At 46.9% G+C, this 20060-nt stretch overlaps 1 protein-coding gene across 1 annotated transcript; it reads left to right on the top strand.

Annotated features, from left to right (window-relative positions):
* The first annotated feature begins 12474 nt into the window (after positions 1 to 12474).
* Positions 12475 to 18139, top strand: LOC141571086 (gap junction alpha-3 protein-like). The gene is given in 2 exon segments (XM_074330128.1): positions 12475 to 12519; positions 15788 to 18139. A coding segment is annotated over 1 exon segment (1284 nt). The 5' UTR covers positions 12475 to 12519; positions 15788 to 15803; the 3' UTR covers positions 17088 to 18139.
* Positions 18140 to 20060: the final 1921 nt, after the last annotated feature.

The following is a 20060-nucleotide window of genomic DNA, read 5'->3' as shown; positions in this document are numbered from 1 at the left end:
GGATGCTATGTTTCCTTCGAGCCTTCAAGCACCCAGGCCGGTCTCCTTTTGTTCCACTGTGTCCTTGGAAATTACCGCAAAGTTCACTGTTAAAGTAGGAATCGTGTACGTGGGAAGTGCATTTCTGATCAGGACCTGGATTCAGACACATGACAGGTATTGCCACGTGTCATGAACAACAAAGATGCAACACACACCTCTTCTAATTCTATACAGGAAAGTCTTTCCCAGGAGCGACCAACTCCAGCCTCGCAGCAGGAAAGATTTCTCTGAGCCTTCAACCCGTCAGAGCTGAGCAGGATTGGGGCCCACGGAGGCCTGGGGACAGACAAGGTGGACATTTCCAATGTCATTTCCTCAGAACAGAACACGTACCAAGAGGTAGCACTGCTCAAAGAACCCTGGAAAACTCGATTTGAAGTCGGAGGGGACCTGTGAAAAGGCAGAACAGCCGCCGCAGTAATTTCTCAAGCTTCTTGTGTAGGCAAGAACGGTTTGCTCATTATATCTAAAGTAATAAAAGTTGTTATTTGGAAAACCCACGCACGGATTCTACCAATAAGGACAAACAACTACAAAACAAGTGATTGAAATTTAAGGGCATTTTTTACTACTAATTAAATGGTCATTTTCAGTTACAATTTATTCTAGGAAAGGTACTGTTAGAGTACGGAGACAGAGTTGTAGTAAGAGTGTTGTAAATATCTTGGTTTAAGTCATCATTTCCATGCCAAACATCTTCAAATAGACTGCTAGAAAGAGTTCACCGCTTATAGCCTGATTTAAATTCCTAACTCACCATAAAAAGTTTCGTCGTCACACTGTTTAACGCAAAGGGAAAATAATCTTCTGGGCAATAAGAACCTCAGAGAGACTAAACCTGTGCTTTGCGGCGGGATACAAAATTTGGGAGAGAAATACGTTTTCTGACGTTCATGTTTGCATGTTATATTTTAAACTTACTTAGAATAGCCCCCAAACATTCACCCTTTGAAATCTGCAATATTCGCTATGAGAATTTGTTTTGCTCGAGACCCATAAATGAATGTTACAAATATCAGAAGAAAAGGTTTAAAAGAAAAAACTTTCAGGAAAAGGATTTGAGTCAGTAATACTAAAGAATTAAAGTGTTAATGATTGCGGGAAGCCTAAACACAAAGATACCGGCTCTCATCAGATTGATTTTTTATAGGATGTTTCCATTGTATTCATAGTTCTTGCTCTAGGTGTTCTTGTATGAGAAACCTATGCTCTAGCACTTACTTAAAGATCAGGGAAAGCCAGGGAATATGAGACTATTCTGGTTGGTTCTTTTTCCCTTTCTGTCTCCTCTTCTTTTGTTTTTAAATTTAAGGTACCATTTTTGGTCAATTTCATGGGGGAAAAAAACGTAGTAAAATAAATTTTAAACAGGAGAAAGTCACTGAGTCTATCAGACATGATTTAGAACTTAAACCATGGACCTGGGCTCTGTGAATGTACCATGTTTCCCCAAAAATAAGACCTAGTCGGACCATCAGTTCTAATGCATCTTATGGAGCAAAATTAATATAAGACCCAGTCTTATTTTAATATAATATAAGACTGGGTCTTATATAACATAATATAAAACCAGGTCTTATATAATATAATATGACATGATATGATATGAGATAATACAATATAATATAATATATATATATTACTGGGTCTGTGGGGGCAGAGCCCCAGAAAGTAGTTCGCAGGCTCTCAGCCTCACATAGACAGGTGCTGGCTCAGGTAGTAAATGGCCATCAACTGTGATTGAATGGCCATCAGCTGTGGCTAGTTGGCCGTCAGCTGTAACCAGTGAGCCATTGGCCACTAATATAACTGCTGTGGCTACGCTAGAAGAGAAGAGAGAAGAATGGGGGCTAGCAAGAAGATGGTGGCTGGGCTGGCAAGTGTGGATGGCGGTTTGCGGACAGTGTGGATCCAGCCTCCATTGAGAGTATAGTGCCGCCAGAGAGAATACAGTGGTATGACTCCCCTACCTATGGCTCCGTGGGTGTTCCTTTTTGGCCTCACCATATCCTGCGTTCTTGTGTGGGGAGCGGGAGCAGAGACCCCGCAGGCCGCCCCGCACGACAAATGGTGCAGCGAGCAGGGTCTCCCGCACGACAGGGTCTTATATTAATTTTTGCACCAGAAGGTACATCAGAGCTGATTGTCCAGTTAGGTGTCATTTTCGGGGAAACACGGTAGTCATGCGTGACCTCTTTTAACTGTTGCAGAGGGTACAATGCCGACTGGAGGACTGGACTTCTAAACATGAGAGGGAAGGGAATAACTGTCTTGGGTATGTGATATGAGAGAGCTCCCTCTCTATAAAAGTTGTAAGCCTCCCTCACTATAGAAATTTAAGTCTTCTTATCCCTAGTTTCTTAGCTCCTTAGTCCCTGGTTTTATTCACTCTTCTCATCAGTTTCTAATTCCTATTCCAAAGGTTACGCCTAGTCTAAATCACAGGACGTCTCTCACCCCTGCTTCAGATAACTACTTGAAAGCCTGGGACTTAAGCTTGTTAACTGTAATCATTGTAGCCCAACATTCCCCAAGCCATTTTAGACCTAATTCTTGGATAAATGAATGCCATCCCAGAGATCAAATGGGTGTTAATGTTTCTCCAGGCCAGTCCATACCTAACCCCTGGGTAAAATCAAGATAATTGGGCTTCAAGTCCTACTCCTGAAGCCAGCACTTTTAATTTACTAACTAACATCTGTCTGTCCTCATTAGGGGCCATCAGGATACGAGTTATATCCCAGAGAGGCTTCCAGTGCACCCTGACCAAGGAAGAAGAGACCCCTCTTTTTACTTAAGAACAGGTAGGGTGAGAGTTCCGTGAATCCCCATTAGGTAAGGACAGCTCTACCTCCCTTCCCAGCTTGAAGCAGATACAGAAGAAGAGACCCCCTGCCCTCAACTCCCCATAGAGATTTATGGGGATCACGACTCGAGGGTAAAAGACAAGGGAGGCAGTTAGAAACAGGCATTGGGTCTCTGCACGTCCAGCACAACCCACAAGATGGGGCTGCCCCAAAATACCTCCCCTCTCTGCCCAAAACTTCCCCTTTTCATTGTAATTATCTAACCCTGTGAGGAAAAAATGGGTACAAACTACCCAACTAGATTAAACCAATCACCCACACCTGTGCAGTAAAGGCCACAACGACTTTCATTATACCACCTGGGCCTCATTATACCATCATTATAATATCATACATATGCCTGGAAGTTCTTTAATATCATTATAACAGACTGAATTCTGGGAAGGAACATGCTTAGTCTAAAAAGATGAGTTAAGAGGATGTCACAGGAATGGCAGCAGCAAGGCCAACTTCTTGAATTCTCCTCCGGAATTTACCACAAACTGAACATCTATAACCCATCAAAGGACTCTCTGCTCATCACACAGAACAGCTAAGAGACTCGTATGAGGATTACTTGAAGGTGGGCAAACTGGGCGAGCAGGGGAAGAGGGAAGGGAGCAGAGTGGAGACGCAGTCCACATCCGCGGCTACAGAGATGCGGGCGGAACAGAGACCACAAGAGCCAGGAGGTGGGCTATTTCCCTGCCTCCCACAGCTGATCTCTCCTGCCGAGTGGGCAGCATATCCAGCATTTGAGGCAGTAACCTCAGCTGACACCTCCAGCTGGGCCCTAGGTTGGACAAAGGACTTGAACTCCATACCTGGCACCACCCCCCACTATCCCAATCCTACTCCTGCCCTTCCTGAGACTCATACTGGCCCCTGACCTGAGGAGTAGTGTCAGATTACAGAGGAGCAGTAGTGCTCAGGATCTGGGAAGACCCGGCTTTTAGCTGTGACCCAGAGAAGAGGCTGGGAAGAATGTGACACTGCTGGGCTCGGAGAGAGAAGACTCCTCCATCCTGAGGGTCATGCAAGGTGTCATGCGGGGGTCTCAGCTCCCGCTCCCCACATAAGAATGCAGGACATGGTGAGGCCAAAAAGGAACACCCATGGAGACATAGATAGAGGAGTCATACCCCGATATTCTCGCTGGCAGCATCCACCTCTCTGCAATCCGCAATCCACAATCTGCCCCTGCTAGCACCCGTTTTCTGCTAGCATAGCCACAGTAGTTATATTAGTAGCCAACGGCTCACTGGTTACAGCTGACGGCCAACTAGCCACAGCTGATGGCCATCCAATTACAGTTGATGGCCATTTACTACTTGAGCCAGCACCTTTCCACGTGAGGGCGAGAGCCTGGAAACTGCACTCCTGGCCCTGTCCCCAAACCCACCCCCACCTTTGCTGGCCTGGGGGAAGAGTGTGACAGTGCTGGGCTGGAAGAGGGAAGACTCCTCCATCCCCAGGCCTTTCTGGCCTGCCTAGGACAGGGCAATTACAACTGCAGAGACACTCCCAGGGATCAGCAGTAGGCAGCAGACGCAGCTCTGGGCTTTCAGCAGCTCAGAAATCTCCCGCCCTCCACACACACACACACACACACACACACACACGGAAGAAGTGCCCTAAGACTCAGGAGACCTGGGCACAGGGCTGGCTGTGTTACTCTCAGTGTGCATATGTGCAGGCAAGAGCAGAAACTGCACTGACATTGTAAAAACTACCATCCGGACCCCATAGCCCCATTCATCTAGAACGGCAATCCCAGGGTCACTCTGGTCACCAGGTGACCAGCTCTGCCTGCACAAGACACAGAGGACTCTTTGGTACAGCAGAGGACAACCTGGAGATTACTTGGTGGGCTTCAGCCAAGACTGGCACTGCTTCTTTGCTTTTGGTTTGTTTTTATATTTTTGATATTTTTGCTTGTGTTTAGTGTGGGTTATCGGTTGTTTTTACATGTGAATGTATTTGGTTTTTTCTTTGTTGTTGTGCTTGGTAATTTGCTTTGTTCTGAAATTGCCCTACACCAGGGCCCAGCCCAAGAGGCACAAGATTCAACACACCCAGAAGCCAACTCCAGACCAAACCAGAGGATTACTGGATTTGACCTACAAGTGACACGCCCAGAGGGAAGTCTCTACAGGCACAAGAGCCCATACAGGCCAAGCCTCATTTAAGCTGCCAACCCTCGCGCAGCAGAACATCCACTGTGGGCAGAGCCAAGTCTCACAATTAGTCAGCCTAGGAGTCAATCCCACCTACTCACAAGCCAAAAGCAATTAAAGACAACTTTAACTCATACACAAAACAAGAGTCACCTTTGGAGCACAGGCAGAGGAGAAGAAGGAAGTGGTTCAAGTCAAAAATAAAGGACACATACTACATAAGATAACCCAGCAAAAACTAAGAGCCCTAGGGAATCTACCTAATACATTGAAGCAAACACAGAGAGTTAGCCAGAATGGGGAAACAAAGAAATATGTCCCAAATAAAAGAACAGAAGAAACCTCCAGAATTGGAACCAAATGAAACGGAGGTAACCAACCAATCAGAGACAGAGTTCATAATACTGATGACAAGAATGTTTAAGGATCTTAGTGATGACATAAAGAAGGATAAAGAAATCATAATGAACAACCAGTTAGAACTAAAGTATACAATAACTGAAATAAAGAACACACTTGAAGGAATTACCAGCAGGCTAAATGAGGCAGAGGATCGAATCAGCAACTTAGAAGACAAGTTAGCAGAGATCACCCAAATGGAACAACAAAAAGTAAAAAGAATAAAAAACAGTGAAGATGGTTTAAGAGACCTCTGGGATAACATCAAGCGAAACAACATGCGTATCATAGGAATACCAGAAGGTGAAGAGAGGGAGCAAGGGATCAAGAACATATTTGAAGTAATAATGTCCAAAAACTTCCATAACCTGGTGAAGGAAACTGACATACAATCCCAGGAAGTGCAGAGAGTTCCAACCAGGATAAACCCAAACAGGTCCACACCAAGACACGTTATAGTTAAAATGGCAGAGGTTAAAGACAAAGAGAGAATCCTAAAAGTAGCAAGAGAAAGACAGTGGATTACATACAAGGGAACTCCCATAAGACTATCAAATGACTTTTCTACAGAAACATTGAAGGCCAGGAGGGAGTGGCAGGAGATACTCAAAGTGATGGAAAACAAAGGCCTACAACCTAGATTGCTTTATCCAGCAAGGCTATCATTTAAATTTGAAGGGGAGATAAAGAGCTTCCCGGAAAAGAATAAGATAAAGGAATTTATTACCACCAAGCCAGCATTGCAAGAAATACTAAAAGGGTTTCTGGAAGCAGAAGAAAGATGAAAACAATCTAACTACAAATTTAAAAATGGCAATAACTATGTACCTATCAATAATCACTTTAAGTGTAAATGGATTAAATGCTCCAATCAAAAGACATAGGGTGACTGAGTGGATAAGAAAGCAGGACCTTTGCATATGCTGTATACAAGAGGCTCACCTCGGATCAAAAGACACACAGGTTGAAAGTGAAGGGTTGGAGTAAGATATTTCACACAAATGGAAATGAGAAAATATTTGGAGTTGCAATACTTATATCTGACAAAATAGACTTTAAAATGAAGAATATATTAAAAGACAAAGATGGGCACTATATAATACTAAAGGGATTGATCTGACAAGAAGACATAACCCTAGTAAACATCTATGAACCCAAAATAGGAGCACCTAAATATATAAAACAGATAATGACTGACATAAAGACAGAGATCAACAGTAACACTATCATTGTAGGGGACTTCAACACACCTCTGACAACAAGGGACAGGTCTTCCAGACAGAAAATCAATACGGAAACAATGGCCTTAAATGACACATTGGACCACTTGGATTTAATCGACATTTTCAGAGCATTTCACCCCAAAGCTACAGAAATTCTCAAGCGCACATGGAACATTTTCCAAGATAGACCATATGTTAGGCCACAAAACAAATCTTGATAAATTTAAGAAAATTGAAATCATACCAATTGTCTTCTCTGACCACAGTGCTATGAAATTAGAAATCAACTACAGGGAAAAAAAACCTAGAAGACACACCAATTTATGGAGGCTGAATGGGTCAACCATGAGATCAAGAAAGAAATAAAAAGATATCTCAATACAAATGAAAATGGAAACACACTGACCCAAAATCTATGGGATGCAGCGAAAGCAGTCCTAAGAGGGAAATTCATAGCATTGCAGGCCTATCTAAAGAAACAAGAAAAATCACTAATCAATAGTTTATCTTCACACTTAAGGGATCTAGAAAAAGAACAGCAAAATAAGCCCAAAGGGAGTACAAGGAAGGAGATAATAAAGATCAGAGCAGACATAAATGAAATAGAAACCAGAAAAACAATACAAAAGATCAATGAATCCAAGAGTGGGGTTTTAGAGAAGATATACAAAATCGACAAACCTTTAGCCAGACTCATCAAAAAAAAGAGAGGACCCAAATTAATAAAATCAGAAATGAAAGAGGAGAAATGACAACAGACTCCACAGAAATACGAAAAATTTTAAGAACTTACTATGAGCAACTATACGCCAACAAATTTGACAATCTGGAAAAAATGGGCAATTTTCTAGAAACATGCAACCTTCCAAAGCTAACTCAAGAAGAAACAAAAAGCCTGAATAGACCGATTGCCACCAGGGAAATTGAATCAATAATCAACAATCTCCCAACAAACAAAAGCCCTGGACCAGATGGCTTTATATGTGAATTTTATAAAACATTCAAAAAAGAATTATCACCTATTCTCCTCAAACTGTTCCAAAAAATCCAGAAGGAGGGAAGGTTCCCAAACACTTTTTATGAGGCCACTATCACCCTGATCCAAAAATCAGACAAAGACATTACAAAAAAAGAAAACTATAGGCCGATATCTCTAATGAACATAGATGAAAAAATCCTCAAAAAAAAAATATATTAGTGAACAGAATTCAGCAATACATTAAAAAGATCATACACCATCGTCAAGTGGGATTCATTCCTAGTATACAAAGGTGGTTCAACATCTGCAAATCAATAATGTGATATACCACATTAACAAAATGAAAAATAAAAATCATATGATCATATCAATAGATGCAGAAAAAGCATTTGAGAAAATCCAGCAGCCATTTATGATAAAAACCCTTAAGAAAGTGGGAATAGAGGGATCATATCTCAACCTAATAAAGGCCATATTTGATAAACCCACAGCTAACATCATACTCCATGGGGAAAAGCTAAAACCATTTCCCTTAAGATCAGGAAGAAGGCAAGGTTGCCCACTTTCTCCACTTCTATTCAACATAGTGTTGGAAGTTCTAGCCACAGCAATCAGACAAGAAAAATAAATAAAAGGCATCCAAATTGGTAAGGAGGAAGTAAAATTGTCATTATATGCAGATGACATAACACTATATAGAGAGAACCCTAAGGATGCCACCAAAAAACCATTAGAACTGATAAATGAATTTAGTAAAGTTGCAGGATACAAAATTAATACTCAGAAATCAGTTGCATTTGTATATACCAATAATAAAATATCAGATGGAGAAATTAAGAAAGCAATCCCATTTACAATTGCTTCAAATCTATAAAATACCTGGGAATAAATTTAACCAAAGAAGTTTACAGACATTACCCGGAGTAAGATTTTTACTGATAAATCCCCTCGGGCAAGGGAAGTAAGAGAAAAAATAAACATGTGGGATTACATCAAACTAAAAAGTTTTTTCACAGCAAAGGAAACCATCAATAAAACAAAAAGGGATCCCACCGAATGGGAGAAGATATTTGCCAATGATATATCCGATAAGGGGTTAATACCTAAATTTATAAAACACTCAACTCCAAAACAACAAACAACCCAATTAAAAAATGGGCATAGGACATGAAGAGATGTTTTTCTAAAAAGGACATACAGATGGCAAACAGATATATGAAAAAATTAAATATTTTTTCACTAACCATTAGAGAAATGCAAATAAAAACCACAATGAGATACCACCTCACCCCAGTCAAAATGGCTATCATCAATAAATCAACAAACACAAGTGCTGGCGAGGATGTGGAGAAAAGGAAACACTTGTGCACTGTTGGTGGGATTGTAGATTGGTGCAGCCACTATGGAAAACAGTATGGAGGTATCTCAAAAATCTGAAAATGGAACTACCTTATGACCCAGCAATCCCACTCCTAGGTATCTATCTGGAGAAATCTAAAACTCCAATTCAAAAAAATTTATGCACTCCTATGTTTATTGCAGGACTATACACAATAGCCAACACACGGAAACAACCAAAATGCCCATCGGTAGACGACTGGATTAAGAAACTGTGGTACATTTATACAATGGAGTATTACGCAGCCATAAAGAAGAAAGAAATCTTATCATTTGCAACAACATGGATGGACCTAGAGAACATCATGTTAAGTGAAATAAGTCAGACAGAGAAAGACGTATACCATGGGATCTCACTTATATGTGGAATCTAAAGAAAAGAATAAATGAATGAACTAATCAGAAACAATCTCAGAGACATAGAAGAAAAACTGAGGGTTGCTAGATGGGAGGGAGGTGGGGATAAGGGGGAAGATGAAGGGATTAGAAAACAGTCAGTAACAACAAGATGGCCACGGGGTTACGAAAGTCCATTTGGGGATGTAATCAATAATGTTGTAAAGATTTTGTAGGGTATCCGATGGACACTTGTCTCATTAGGGAGACCACCTCAGGGATGATGTAAATGCCTGATCACTGCACTGCACACCTGAAGCTGAAGCTGAACAATAATTAATGTCAACTACAATTGATATATATATATATATATATATATATATATATATATATATATATAAACAAGAAGCAGAGTACAGCATTAGGAATAGAGACAGTGGAAATGTAATGGCTCTGTGCGATGTCAGAGGGTTAGTAGATAGAGGGGGTTATCACTGTGTGAGGGATATAAATGATAAATATCTATTACATTGTTTTGTACACCTGAAACTAATAAAAAAACACACCAATAAATAAATAAATAAATGAAGAATTTCTGTGTTCACATTAGATGATGACTTCAAATGCTTTAAAAAATGAATGATCCCCCACAGCTGAGTGATGAGTAAGAAGTCATGTGACTGTGGCATTTACAGTCCTAGGTGATGAGATTCCAAAATCCAAGTGACAGAAACCCGAGGGAAAACCTACATAAGAACCTTGTGCAAATGCACTGACGGTAACCAGAGATTATGGGAGTTTGCTCATATCGCTCATTGTACCACTGTGAGAGGAAGTCGTATATGTGTATGTGTGTTTTGTTTTTCATTTATTTCCCGGTTACCCAAACAAAGCAACAATGGCATGATACCCCCAAACTGGAAATACAAACTGCAGAGCCAGGGGGGCAGTCAGGCTTTATGGAGGGTCGATGTGCCCATGCAGTGGCAGGACTGTCAATAGGGGGCTGATGCTGGCTGAGCCCCCTTGGCTGAGTGGGCCCAGGGGACTGGAAGGAGCCAGCGCCCTGCAGTGACCCCTGCTGACAGCAGGTGGCAGCAGCGAGCGGCTTCCCTGCCACTGTAGGTTCTGGTCTGGACCCTGTGCTCTGAGAAACCTGTCACCCACTCATATTACCAAGTGGCAGAAAGAGTCCTTGATGGGTTATTCAGCTTCTCAAAGAAAGGGAAGAGGCCAAACTAACCACTAGTCTGTGGCCTTTTCCTGGTAAAACCCTGACACTTCCATGACTTCGCTTTTGCTCCTGAAGACCCCCAGGACGCACTCTTTCCATGGCAGAGAACTGAGACTGGAACAGACACACCGGGTGCTCATACTGAGACTTCCGGGCAGGGCTGACAAATTAGGCTTCCTCATCTGACTCTACACGTCTGCACTTACTTTTCAACACAAATCATTTTAACTCCATGTTTTAAGGAAAGGTTTAAAATAATTGCAATACTATATTTCCATATTCCCCTCTGGAATCCCAATAAAAGCTGTAAGGAGACTACAAGTGTTACGAACTTTCAGATCTTTTGTGATCAAGAAAAAACAAATAGAAAGTAGTGTTATACTTCTCAGAGAGAATAGAGTATGTGAAAACCTTCTAGAGTATATTTCTCAACTTAAGGACATGGAGTCTACAAAACTACCACCTACTACGAGTTCCAAGGGGAAGAGGTCTCAGATTGCCTGTGGACGCTGTGTTCTTCTCCTTGGCACACCTGAACAGGTAAGCTCTCCAGGGCAGGGGGACTGCTAATCAGAACAGCTCACAGCCCCAGGGCAGGCAGCCCACTGGAAGACGCTCCCTGGGGTTGAAAAGACCAGAGACTCTGGTTCTGCCCGTTCCTGCAGTGAATCCTCCCTCGCAAAGGGAGTTCTGAGCTCATTTCCAGCTGTTAGAGGGGCCAGCGGAGTTCAGTCCCCTGATATCTCTGAAAGTCCCTGCGTGGGTCCAGGCTGGCTGGACCCGGGGGAGCGACCACAATGCAGAGCATTCTAGGGGAGTGGGACAGTCACAGGCGGGGACGGGTCCTTCCTTGCTGGTGGCCTGTGTCCCAGGTTCCCTGTGAAGTGGGGTGATGTCAGCCCTGAGGAGGAAAGAAGACAGACCTTAAACCCCCATGCAGAGGACAGCAGGGTAGGTTGAGGTCCTGCAAGGTCTCCAGGACCAGTGGGAAGGGGGGCCCTGGGGACCCTCCAGTCTCCTTCCTGGTGGGGGTGCAAATCTCAAGCACAATGTGAACCAGTTGTTCAAAACCCAGATCCCTCTGACTGTGGCCCACTAGTGTGCATGACTAGAGCCATGGTAGTGGCACTATTCATAGTCCCAGGGGCTTAGTCCCCAGCGCCTGGCTATTGGTCAGACGGCAGCTGCGCTTCTGCTGGTCCACCCCCCACTCCCACCCCCACCCCCTGTGCTGGCTGGAGAAAGAAGCCATTCTGCAGGCTGTCTACCAGGTCCCAGTGGGGAGATTCAGGGAGCCTCCTGCTAAGAGGAAATGAGTCACTGGCATCCCCTGAGTCACCAGGTCACCCCTTCAGTGTCAGGGGAAAGCGACCATGGGGGCCATGTGCCCCTGTGTTTCCCCTGGGTGTCAAGGGACAGCAGCCACCAGGACCAGGCACCCTGCCTTCCCAGGTGCGGAGGAGGGTGGAGGTCTGGAGGGGGAGGGGCTGGCGCTCGTTAGGAATGCCGGTGATGAAGGTGCTCTGCTCGTGGGGCTGTGGAGATGGGTTGTGGTGGGGATGTGGGTCAAAGGGTGCTTGTGAGGTGCAGGTGGGGGTGGGGATGTAGATGCCACGAGGTGGTAGGGATGCGGGTTGGGTGGGGATGCGGGTGGGGCTGGGGATGCGGGTGGGGCTGGGGATGCGGGTTGGGTGGGGGTGCGGGTGGGGGTGGGGATGAGGTTGCAGGTGCACGTGAGGGGCAGGTGTGAGGATGTGGACTGCAGGGCGTGACGGTCTCTGGGTGTGGCCATGGGTGGGGCCCCTAGGTGACCTGCCACTGCAGGGCTCAGGCTCCAGTGGAGAAAAACTGGGTTCAGAGCCTTGGGAGCCCTAGTCTGAAGCTGGTAAGCGCGTGGGGAAGGGGAGCCGGCTGGAAACGGCCCCTGGAAATTCTGCTAGGAATCTTGAGGAGTTGTGGGCGCAGCAGGCGGGACAGCGTCTTGGGGTCCTTCTGAGGTCCCTTAGAGGTAACTGAGGTCCCTGGGCGGTTGGAGGAGCCTGCAGAGCGGGCTTCTCAGCTGAGTGACTGCCTCCCTGGGAGGTGGCGGGAGGCTGGGGTGTGGGGGGGTGGAATGCTCTCCTGGGGGTGTCTCCTCTCTGGTAGGGGTGCAGCACTTGCTCCAGAACTTCAGGTCGGAGGGGTTCCCAGAACTATGTAGACCCAGGAGCGCTCTGTGACCACACAGCTGTGCAGGAGGAGGGAGAGATTTCCCTGGTCCAGCAGCGCCAGGCTCTCAGTTCAGACTCTTGGGATGGTTAGGAATGTTGTCGCCTCCCTACATCTCTTTAAGAAACGTTTTAAAGTTTTCTGTAAAGAAATCATGTCGTGATAAGTGCTAGGACCAGAATCGTTTTTTTTTTTTTTTAGTTTCAGGTGTACAAAACAATGTAATAGTTAGACATTTATCATTTATATCCCTCACCCAGTGATAACCCCCTCTCCCAATCTTCCACTCCTCTGACATCGCACACAGCCATTGCATTTCCACTGTCTCTATTCCTAATGCTGTACTCCACTTCTTGTAACTATATATACATATAAAATTGTAGTTGACATTCATTATTGTTCAATTCAGCTTCAGGTGTACAGTGCAGTGATCAGGCATCTACATCATCCATGAGGTCAGGACCTGAATCTTGACCTATGTGCTGGTTACAGTGCGTTCAAGTGCAGAAGTGGAAAGTGTTTCTGCCTCTGGAGTGTTCCCATCTTTTAGAGGTATCCTGACAGTAGGTGGCAGGGACACACATATTTGCTCTACTTTCTGTACTCTAGTGGACAGAATTCGTCCCAGGATGCAGAGATCTGGGTCCTGAATATTTGTGACCCAGGATTTACAGACTAGTGGAGTTGCTCAGTTTTTCTTTTATAAATATATCGACAAAATATGCTATTCATAAATTGTTATATACAGAGAGGCCCGTCTTTCATTCTACCCTCCTCTTCCCCCCATCTGTCTGTATATCTCTCTTTCTCTCTCTCTCTCTTTCTCTCTCTCTCTCCCCCTCTCCCCCCTCACATCTCTGGCTCTGGTCACACTACATGCTGCTTTATTTTTGTCATGAGAATGTGTCTCCTGTCTGTCCCTCCTCTTTTCCGTCGTCACTCCCTGCCCTTAATCCAGCCAGGCCTTCAACATTCAGCCCCAGGTCACCCCACACTTCCAAGTCCCTGTGGGTGTAGACGGGCCCCTTCCTTCTTGAACAACACTTTGAGCATCTCTCCGTCTCTAAGGGGGTCAGACGCTCTCTAGTCCTTTTGCTCACGTGCACCACCAGTGCTGGCCGAATGCCTACTGTGTGCACACATGGCCACAGCCCAGCTCCGTGGGTCCGAGCAGCCATTAAATTCACTGCTTTGTAACCCACCTCCCGCTTTTACTCTCCCCAGGTCAGTCGTATTCCCACCCCCGTGGAAACGCTGTTCTGTTCTTAAAATGCTCTCCTTTCTCCCTCCCATCTCCCCAAAGCCACATCTCCTGAGCCCAGCTCAAATGCCACTCCTCCATGGCTATAACTTTTAATATAAATACCCTTCTTCTCTGAAGTCCCTGTGCCCTCACATAACTCCCCATCCTTCTGCATTTTCCCATCTGCACAAGTCAATCTCAAGACAGAGACCATAACTAATAGGAAGGCACAGCACGTGCAAAGGCCTAAGGGCAGAGTTCCAGGGACGACAGGAGGCGTGGTCCGCCTAGCCAGCTGCACCAGGTCCTGATGGGAGGTGCACACTGGGCAGGGCTTTTGTCCTGTGTCCCAGACACAGACCTCCAGCAGACTGGAGGGAGGGGCTAGGGCGCAGGGCAGAGTCAGGGGCCTCATGACAGTCTGGGGCTGATGGGAGTCCCTCTGAGCCCAGCGGGAGGGCTATGGGTCTGGTAAGAGTCAGAATGGATAGCTTGGAGGAGAAGCGGGATGTGACCAGAATGGTGCCCTGACATCCGATGTCCTTCACAGGAGGGTGGGTTGTTTCATGAGCTGTCATTAAGTTTCTAAATGAAGACGTGTTACCTTCTAAGGACATGCAAAGTAGAGCCAATGCCACTCACAGTGTGGGGCACGGAGGCTGGTGGCAACGTGAAGGCTCAGGTTTGTCTACAGGTCTCAGGTGCCCAAACAGAGTAGAAAGTTTATTCTAAAAGTGAGTTAACATTGGCCTATTTTTAGATCACAGGGAGTACAGTTAGGTTTGGTTTATTTGCCTCCACACTGATTCATAACAGTTAGTACCTTAAGCCTTTTAAGATTTAACACGATGAGTTTCTTTTGTTCCCCTGGAGGATTGTCTGTATACACACAGCTCAGCCCACTTTCCTTGCTGCACAGACTGGGCCTGAGCACGGCGTTCTGTCTTTAGTTCCCGTTTAGAGCAGCTGGCCCATTTGGTATGAGGTGACATGGAAGACACCTTGTGGTCTTGGTCCTCTGTGTCCCAGGAGCACTGTCACCTCACAAAGAGGGCGCACGGGTCTTACCTCCCTCCATCTGAGAGGCAGTCCACTGAGGGTGACCATCGTCCCCACCTTACAGGTGGAGACTTGGGCTCCTACCGGGGGACGTTTGGAGAGTGAAGCATTTATGTCACATGTGCCAAGTGAAGAGAAAGTCCGTGATGGAGGAGGTAACAGGTTAAAATGCAGCGGAGTGACAGTGGCATGGGCATGGCAGCAATTGGGGAGAAAGCTGCTCTAATCTCACATGAACAGGAAGGATGAGAATGGGGCCTGGCGCACTGCACACGCAGCCCCAGATCTCCTGGAGAGACCGTGCCTGGAAGAGAGCAGGGCGGCCTTTGGAGGCCGGTTTAAACCTGCCTGTGGTGGTACTAGGAGACATGTAGAGACACACACAGAAACAGGTACACACAAGGCATACACACACACAACACACATGTCCACATACATGCATGTCCATGCACACATTGTCACAAAGACACATGTTCACACCTGTCCTCAAATACCTCTGTAGCACATCCCACGTGGGAAGATGGAGGACAACCACCCAATGACACTCTTCCAATGCCAAGACAAGAGGACATCTGCCCCTCTGGGTGCTTTCACTATAGCTCACCTGTCCCACCTGTGTATTAACAAGCGTGTCCTCTTACAGGCTGGCAGTCTGAGCAATGGGAGACTGGAGCCTTCTGGGGAGACTATTGGATGCCGCACAGGAGCACTCCACGGTCATCGGCAAGGTCTGGCTGACAGTCCTGTTCATCTTCAGAATCTTGGTGCTGGGAGTTGCTGCAGAGGACGTGTGGGGAGATGAGCAGTCAGACTTCACCTGCAACACGCAGCAGCCGGGCTGCGAGAACGTCTGCTACGACAAGGCCTTCCCCATCTCCCACACCCGCTTCTGGGTGCTCCAGATAATCTTCGTGTCCACGCCCACCCTCATCTACCTGGGGCACGTGCTGCATATCGTGCGCAGGGAACAGAAGAAGAAAGAGAGGGAAGAGCAGCTGAAGGGAGACAGTGACCATGGCCAGGACAGGCCCCCAGTACGGGATGACCGGGGCAAGGTCCGCATTTCCGGGGCCTTGCTCAGGACCTACATCTTCAGCATCATCTTTAGGATGCTGTTTGAGGTGGGCTTCATCGTCGGTCAGTACTACCTGTATGGCTTTCAGCTGAAACCAAACTATATCTGTGACCGGTCGCCCTGCCCCAACACCGTGGACTGCTTCATCTCCAGGCCCACGGAGAAGACCATCTTCATCATCTTCATGCTGGCCGTGGCCGGCCTGTCCCTCCTTCTCAATGTGCTGGAGCTCTACCACCTCGGCTGGAAGAAGCTTAAACAGGGCATAACCTATCCTGTTAGCCCAGACGCCCCTGAATCCAGGACAGGGGCGACAAAAGCTGATGGTGTGAGCCCACCTTCCTTCCAGTAGGCTCCATCCACCAGTGTCATGGGGTGCTTGCCTCACTGTACTCACTCTGCCTCTTCCCTGGGACAGGCAATGACAGTCAGTCCCAGGTACCCTTCACCAGCACAGGGGAAGGGCCACCCTGACAAATTCTATGACAGCAGCCACCACCTGCTAATGGCCGAGCAGAACTGGGGGGTGGCCAAGCAACCGATTTCTGGGAGGAAGGCCTTCCTGCCAGTGTCCACGTCTTCCTCCTTGACCCCTACAGGTAGCCCACCACCACCCCCTCGTGAGGGCAGAGCAGGCAGCAAAGAGCCTGTCCTGTTGGAGCCTGGGGACGGCAGCAGCCTGGGAGACAGCAGATTGGAAGTGACCCCTGACGAGGGGGAGCCTGCAGTGACCACCGAGGGGGAGGCAGCAGTGACCACCGTGGTGGAGATGCACGTGCCACCTTTGCTCCCCACTGACCCCAGACCGCCAAGCAAGGTCAGCAGTTCCAGCAGCAGTCGGGCCAGACCCAGTGACTTGGCCATCTAGGGGTGGGCTCTCCACACAGCTTTATAATGACCTCCTTTCTAGAACCCAAACCCAAGTGCACTTCAGCCGAGCAGGTAGACAGCCTCAGGGGACAGAGAGCAGTAGAGCGGGAGGAGGGGATCACTGCCGCTTGCTATTCTTAGCACTGGAGGTGCTTTGGGGAGAACACGGGTGCTTTCTCCCTCACTGGAGGTGGGGGTAAGAGGGGTGCAGGGCTGCTGGCCTTTAAAGACGTTCATGGCCACCCCACCGCCCAGACCCGGCCGCTGCTGCAGATGTTGATATCTCTGAGGTGGCCGTTCTGCGGGGCTGACCAGCACCCACTTCAGTTCCGGGCATTGGGTTTCCTTCCCTGCGCTCTCCAGACGCCAGCAGCGCACTCAGCTCCACCTCTGTTTGACACTTGTAGCTCAGAGCTGACTTTCATTTAGGGTATTGTCCGACCTGCACTGGACAACGATTAGAGCAAGCCGATGCAGGGTCGTTTGAGATTCTGAACTTGCATGTGAAGCCCAGGTTGTCCAAGTGCAGGCTCATGACAAGTGACAACGAGCAGCTCCCCTCCAGGGGCTGAGATCCGTGGGCGAGGGCACACAGGTGGCTGGGAAGAAAGCAGGAGGAAATGCAGCCACACTTGAGATCATTTTGAGCAGCTGTGAAAGCAGAACTAAAAGTGTGGCAGGGACGCCTCTGTGTTGCTTTCTAAATGATATTTTGTGCTTTGAGTGGTCCAGGTAGCCCATGTCCCCACTTTGTATCTTTCAGGACAAATGAAAGACAAACAGTACTCTTACCGTGGACACTGATTGAGAGGGTGCTACTTTGTCCCAGGACCAGTAGTAAAGATTTGAAAGAAATGCTCCAACTTCCTGAGTCAGCTCCTTACTCTGAGAATGTCCCAAATAAAGTGAAAGCAGGGAAAACTTAAGTGCCTTTCAACTGCTTGAGGTTGTGGCGTTTTTGAATGGGAGGTTAGAGGATTACTCCTGCTGCCAGAAACATGAGTTGTACACATGAATCAGTAACCTACACTTTTTAACAAAAAAAATAAACCTCTCCATGTTTCCCAACCATTCTTTGCGGGCAGCCTGTTTCTTTCTACAGTGTGACTAAAGTGTCTGGGTTTTATCCCTGTGTCGTGCGTGTTGGATTTCGTGCTCGTGCCTGCTCTCATCCCTGTGGATCACTGCTCCGACCCGTGAGGCTGTCAGTGTGCACGGGTGTGGCCGGAAGGTGGCAGAATATTCTGGACCACACACACGCTGCCATGGCCCAGTCATGGTTTGTCTGCCCCTACGAGCAGTGGTGACGCTGAGCCTGGTCCTTGTTACACTTCTCACCTCCAACAGCCAGGGAGTGTCGGGACCCTCATTCAGAAAATACCCTACCTGTTCACTCTGATCCATCGCTGTTTATGAATCCCTTTAAGTTTTGCTGATTCTGTTGCGACCCACCAACAATTTGATGACGAGGTTATGATTTCCTGTTCTCAGATTCTTGTGAGCACCTGGTTGATTCATGCGTTCAGCTGGCTGTGGGATGGGCTGGGTATGTCCCCGTGTGAAAGGCGCTCACTTCCCACGCGGGTCCCGAGCCTTTCTCAGACAGGATGACCAGCAGCAGGAGCTGAGCCCCACGGAAAACATGTGAGTGACTATTTGTCACTTCTCCCTAGGCTGGCGCACGCTGGTCCATCGTAGATGCTCAAAGAGCAGTCGTCATCACACAGTGGGTGCCCCAGGCTGCGATCTCCCAGCTGAGAAGGGCCAACAGAAAGTCCTTGGGTACACAGCACTGGTCGTTTTAGACAATGCAGTAGCAGTTATCAGACAGGGACAGCACAGGTCCTCGAGTGAGTGTCACCCTCACCCACTTCCTAGCTGTCACCATGGGAACTGTTCATGGCAACGGGAAGTTTCTGGTCACCCCCAATTAGAGTTTGGGTGGGGTGGAGATGACAGAGAGACTACGGTTGCATTTAGGTTTTGCATTTGAAATGGGATTCAGTCACCACACGTCATGAAGAGGCCAGCACTGTGCAGCTGCCCCCCATCCTGCTGGCCCGCCCAGAACTGGGCAGGAGTGTAAAATGAGACCCACCTCTCTGAAAAGCAGTCATTACACAGAGTAACTTTGCAATAGTGTCTCTGGTATTTCTTCAGGTTAGTGTAACAAATAAAAGCATGTTGTCCCGGATGCTGTTTGAGGGACTGCGGCCCCCAGCTCGGCTCCTTCTCCCTTCAGGGGATACAGGACGTGGGAAAGGGTGTTGTCTCTCTCCAACCAGTCATTGTGAGTGGGGAAATGCGCAATCCAAATCGCTGCCTTGGGCCAGATTCCAGATATATTTTTTCTAGCCTTCTAGTTATTTGGAAATTTCACTAAAACGATTTTTCTCAATAGAATGGAATTTTTTAATCCTAAGATTATTTTTAAACTCCAATATATGCCTATTATATGTACATACGTTATTTTTAATGTGCATGTTACCGGAGAGTGGGCCCTTCTCTGAACGATGTTCAGGCTTGGTCTCCACACCGGTGTCGAATCTGGGCCTTCGAGCAAACCTGGGAATCTCAGCCGCTCCAGCTGCTCTCTTTGGTGCAGTGTCCAGGTTCTTGGCGTCTCGAGCAAAAAATTGAATGAGATACCGAGGTAAAGTAATGGAAGAGCAGTTTATTAGAAGAAAAAGAACACTCCAAAGCGTTTGGAGCGGGTCCCGAGCAAAAACAAGGCTCAAAAAAAACCCAAGGTGGCATTATTAGGAGAAAAAGAATATTCCAAAGGGTGTGGAGCAGGCTCTGAGCAAAGGCAAGGCTCAAGAGAAGCAAAGCTCAATGCTCAAGAGGCAGCAGCTGGCAGGAGCCTGGGGTTTTATCTTTTTTTCTCTGGGATGGGCTGTTCCTCTCCAGACACTGCACAACTTGATTGACACCAGTGATTGACAAGAGGCTATTACCTCATCTTTTTAAA

The sequence above is a fragment of the Rhinolophus sinicus genome, linkage group LG04 (genome assembly GCF_036562045.2).
Source record: "Rhinolophus sinicus isolate RSC01 linkage group LG04, ASM3656204v1, whole genome shotgun sequence".
NCBI classification, from domain to species: Eukaryota; Metazoa; Chordata; class Mammalia; order Chiroptera; family Rhinolophidae; genus Rhinolophus; species Rhinolophus sinicus.
This window is presented reverse-complemented; position numbering and strand designations above follow the sequence as displayed.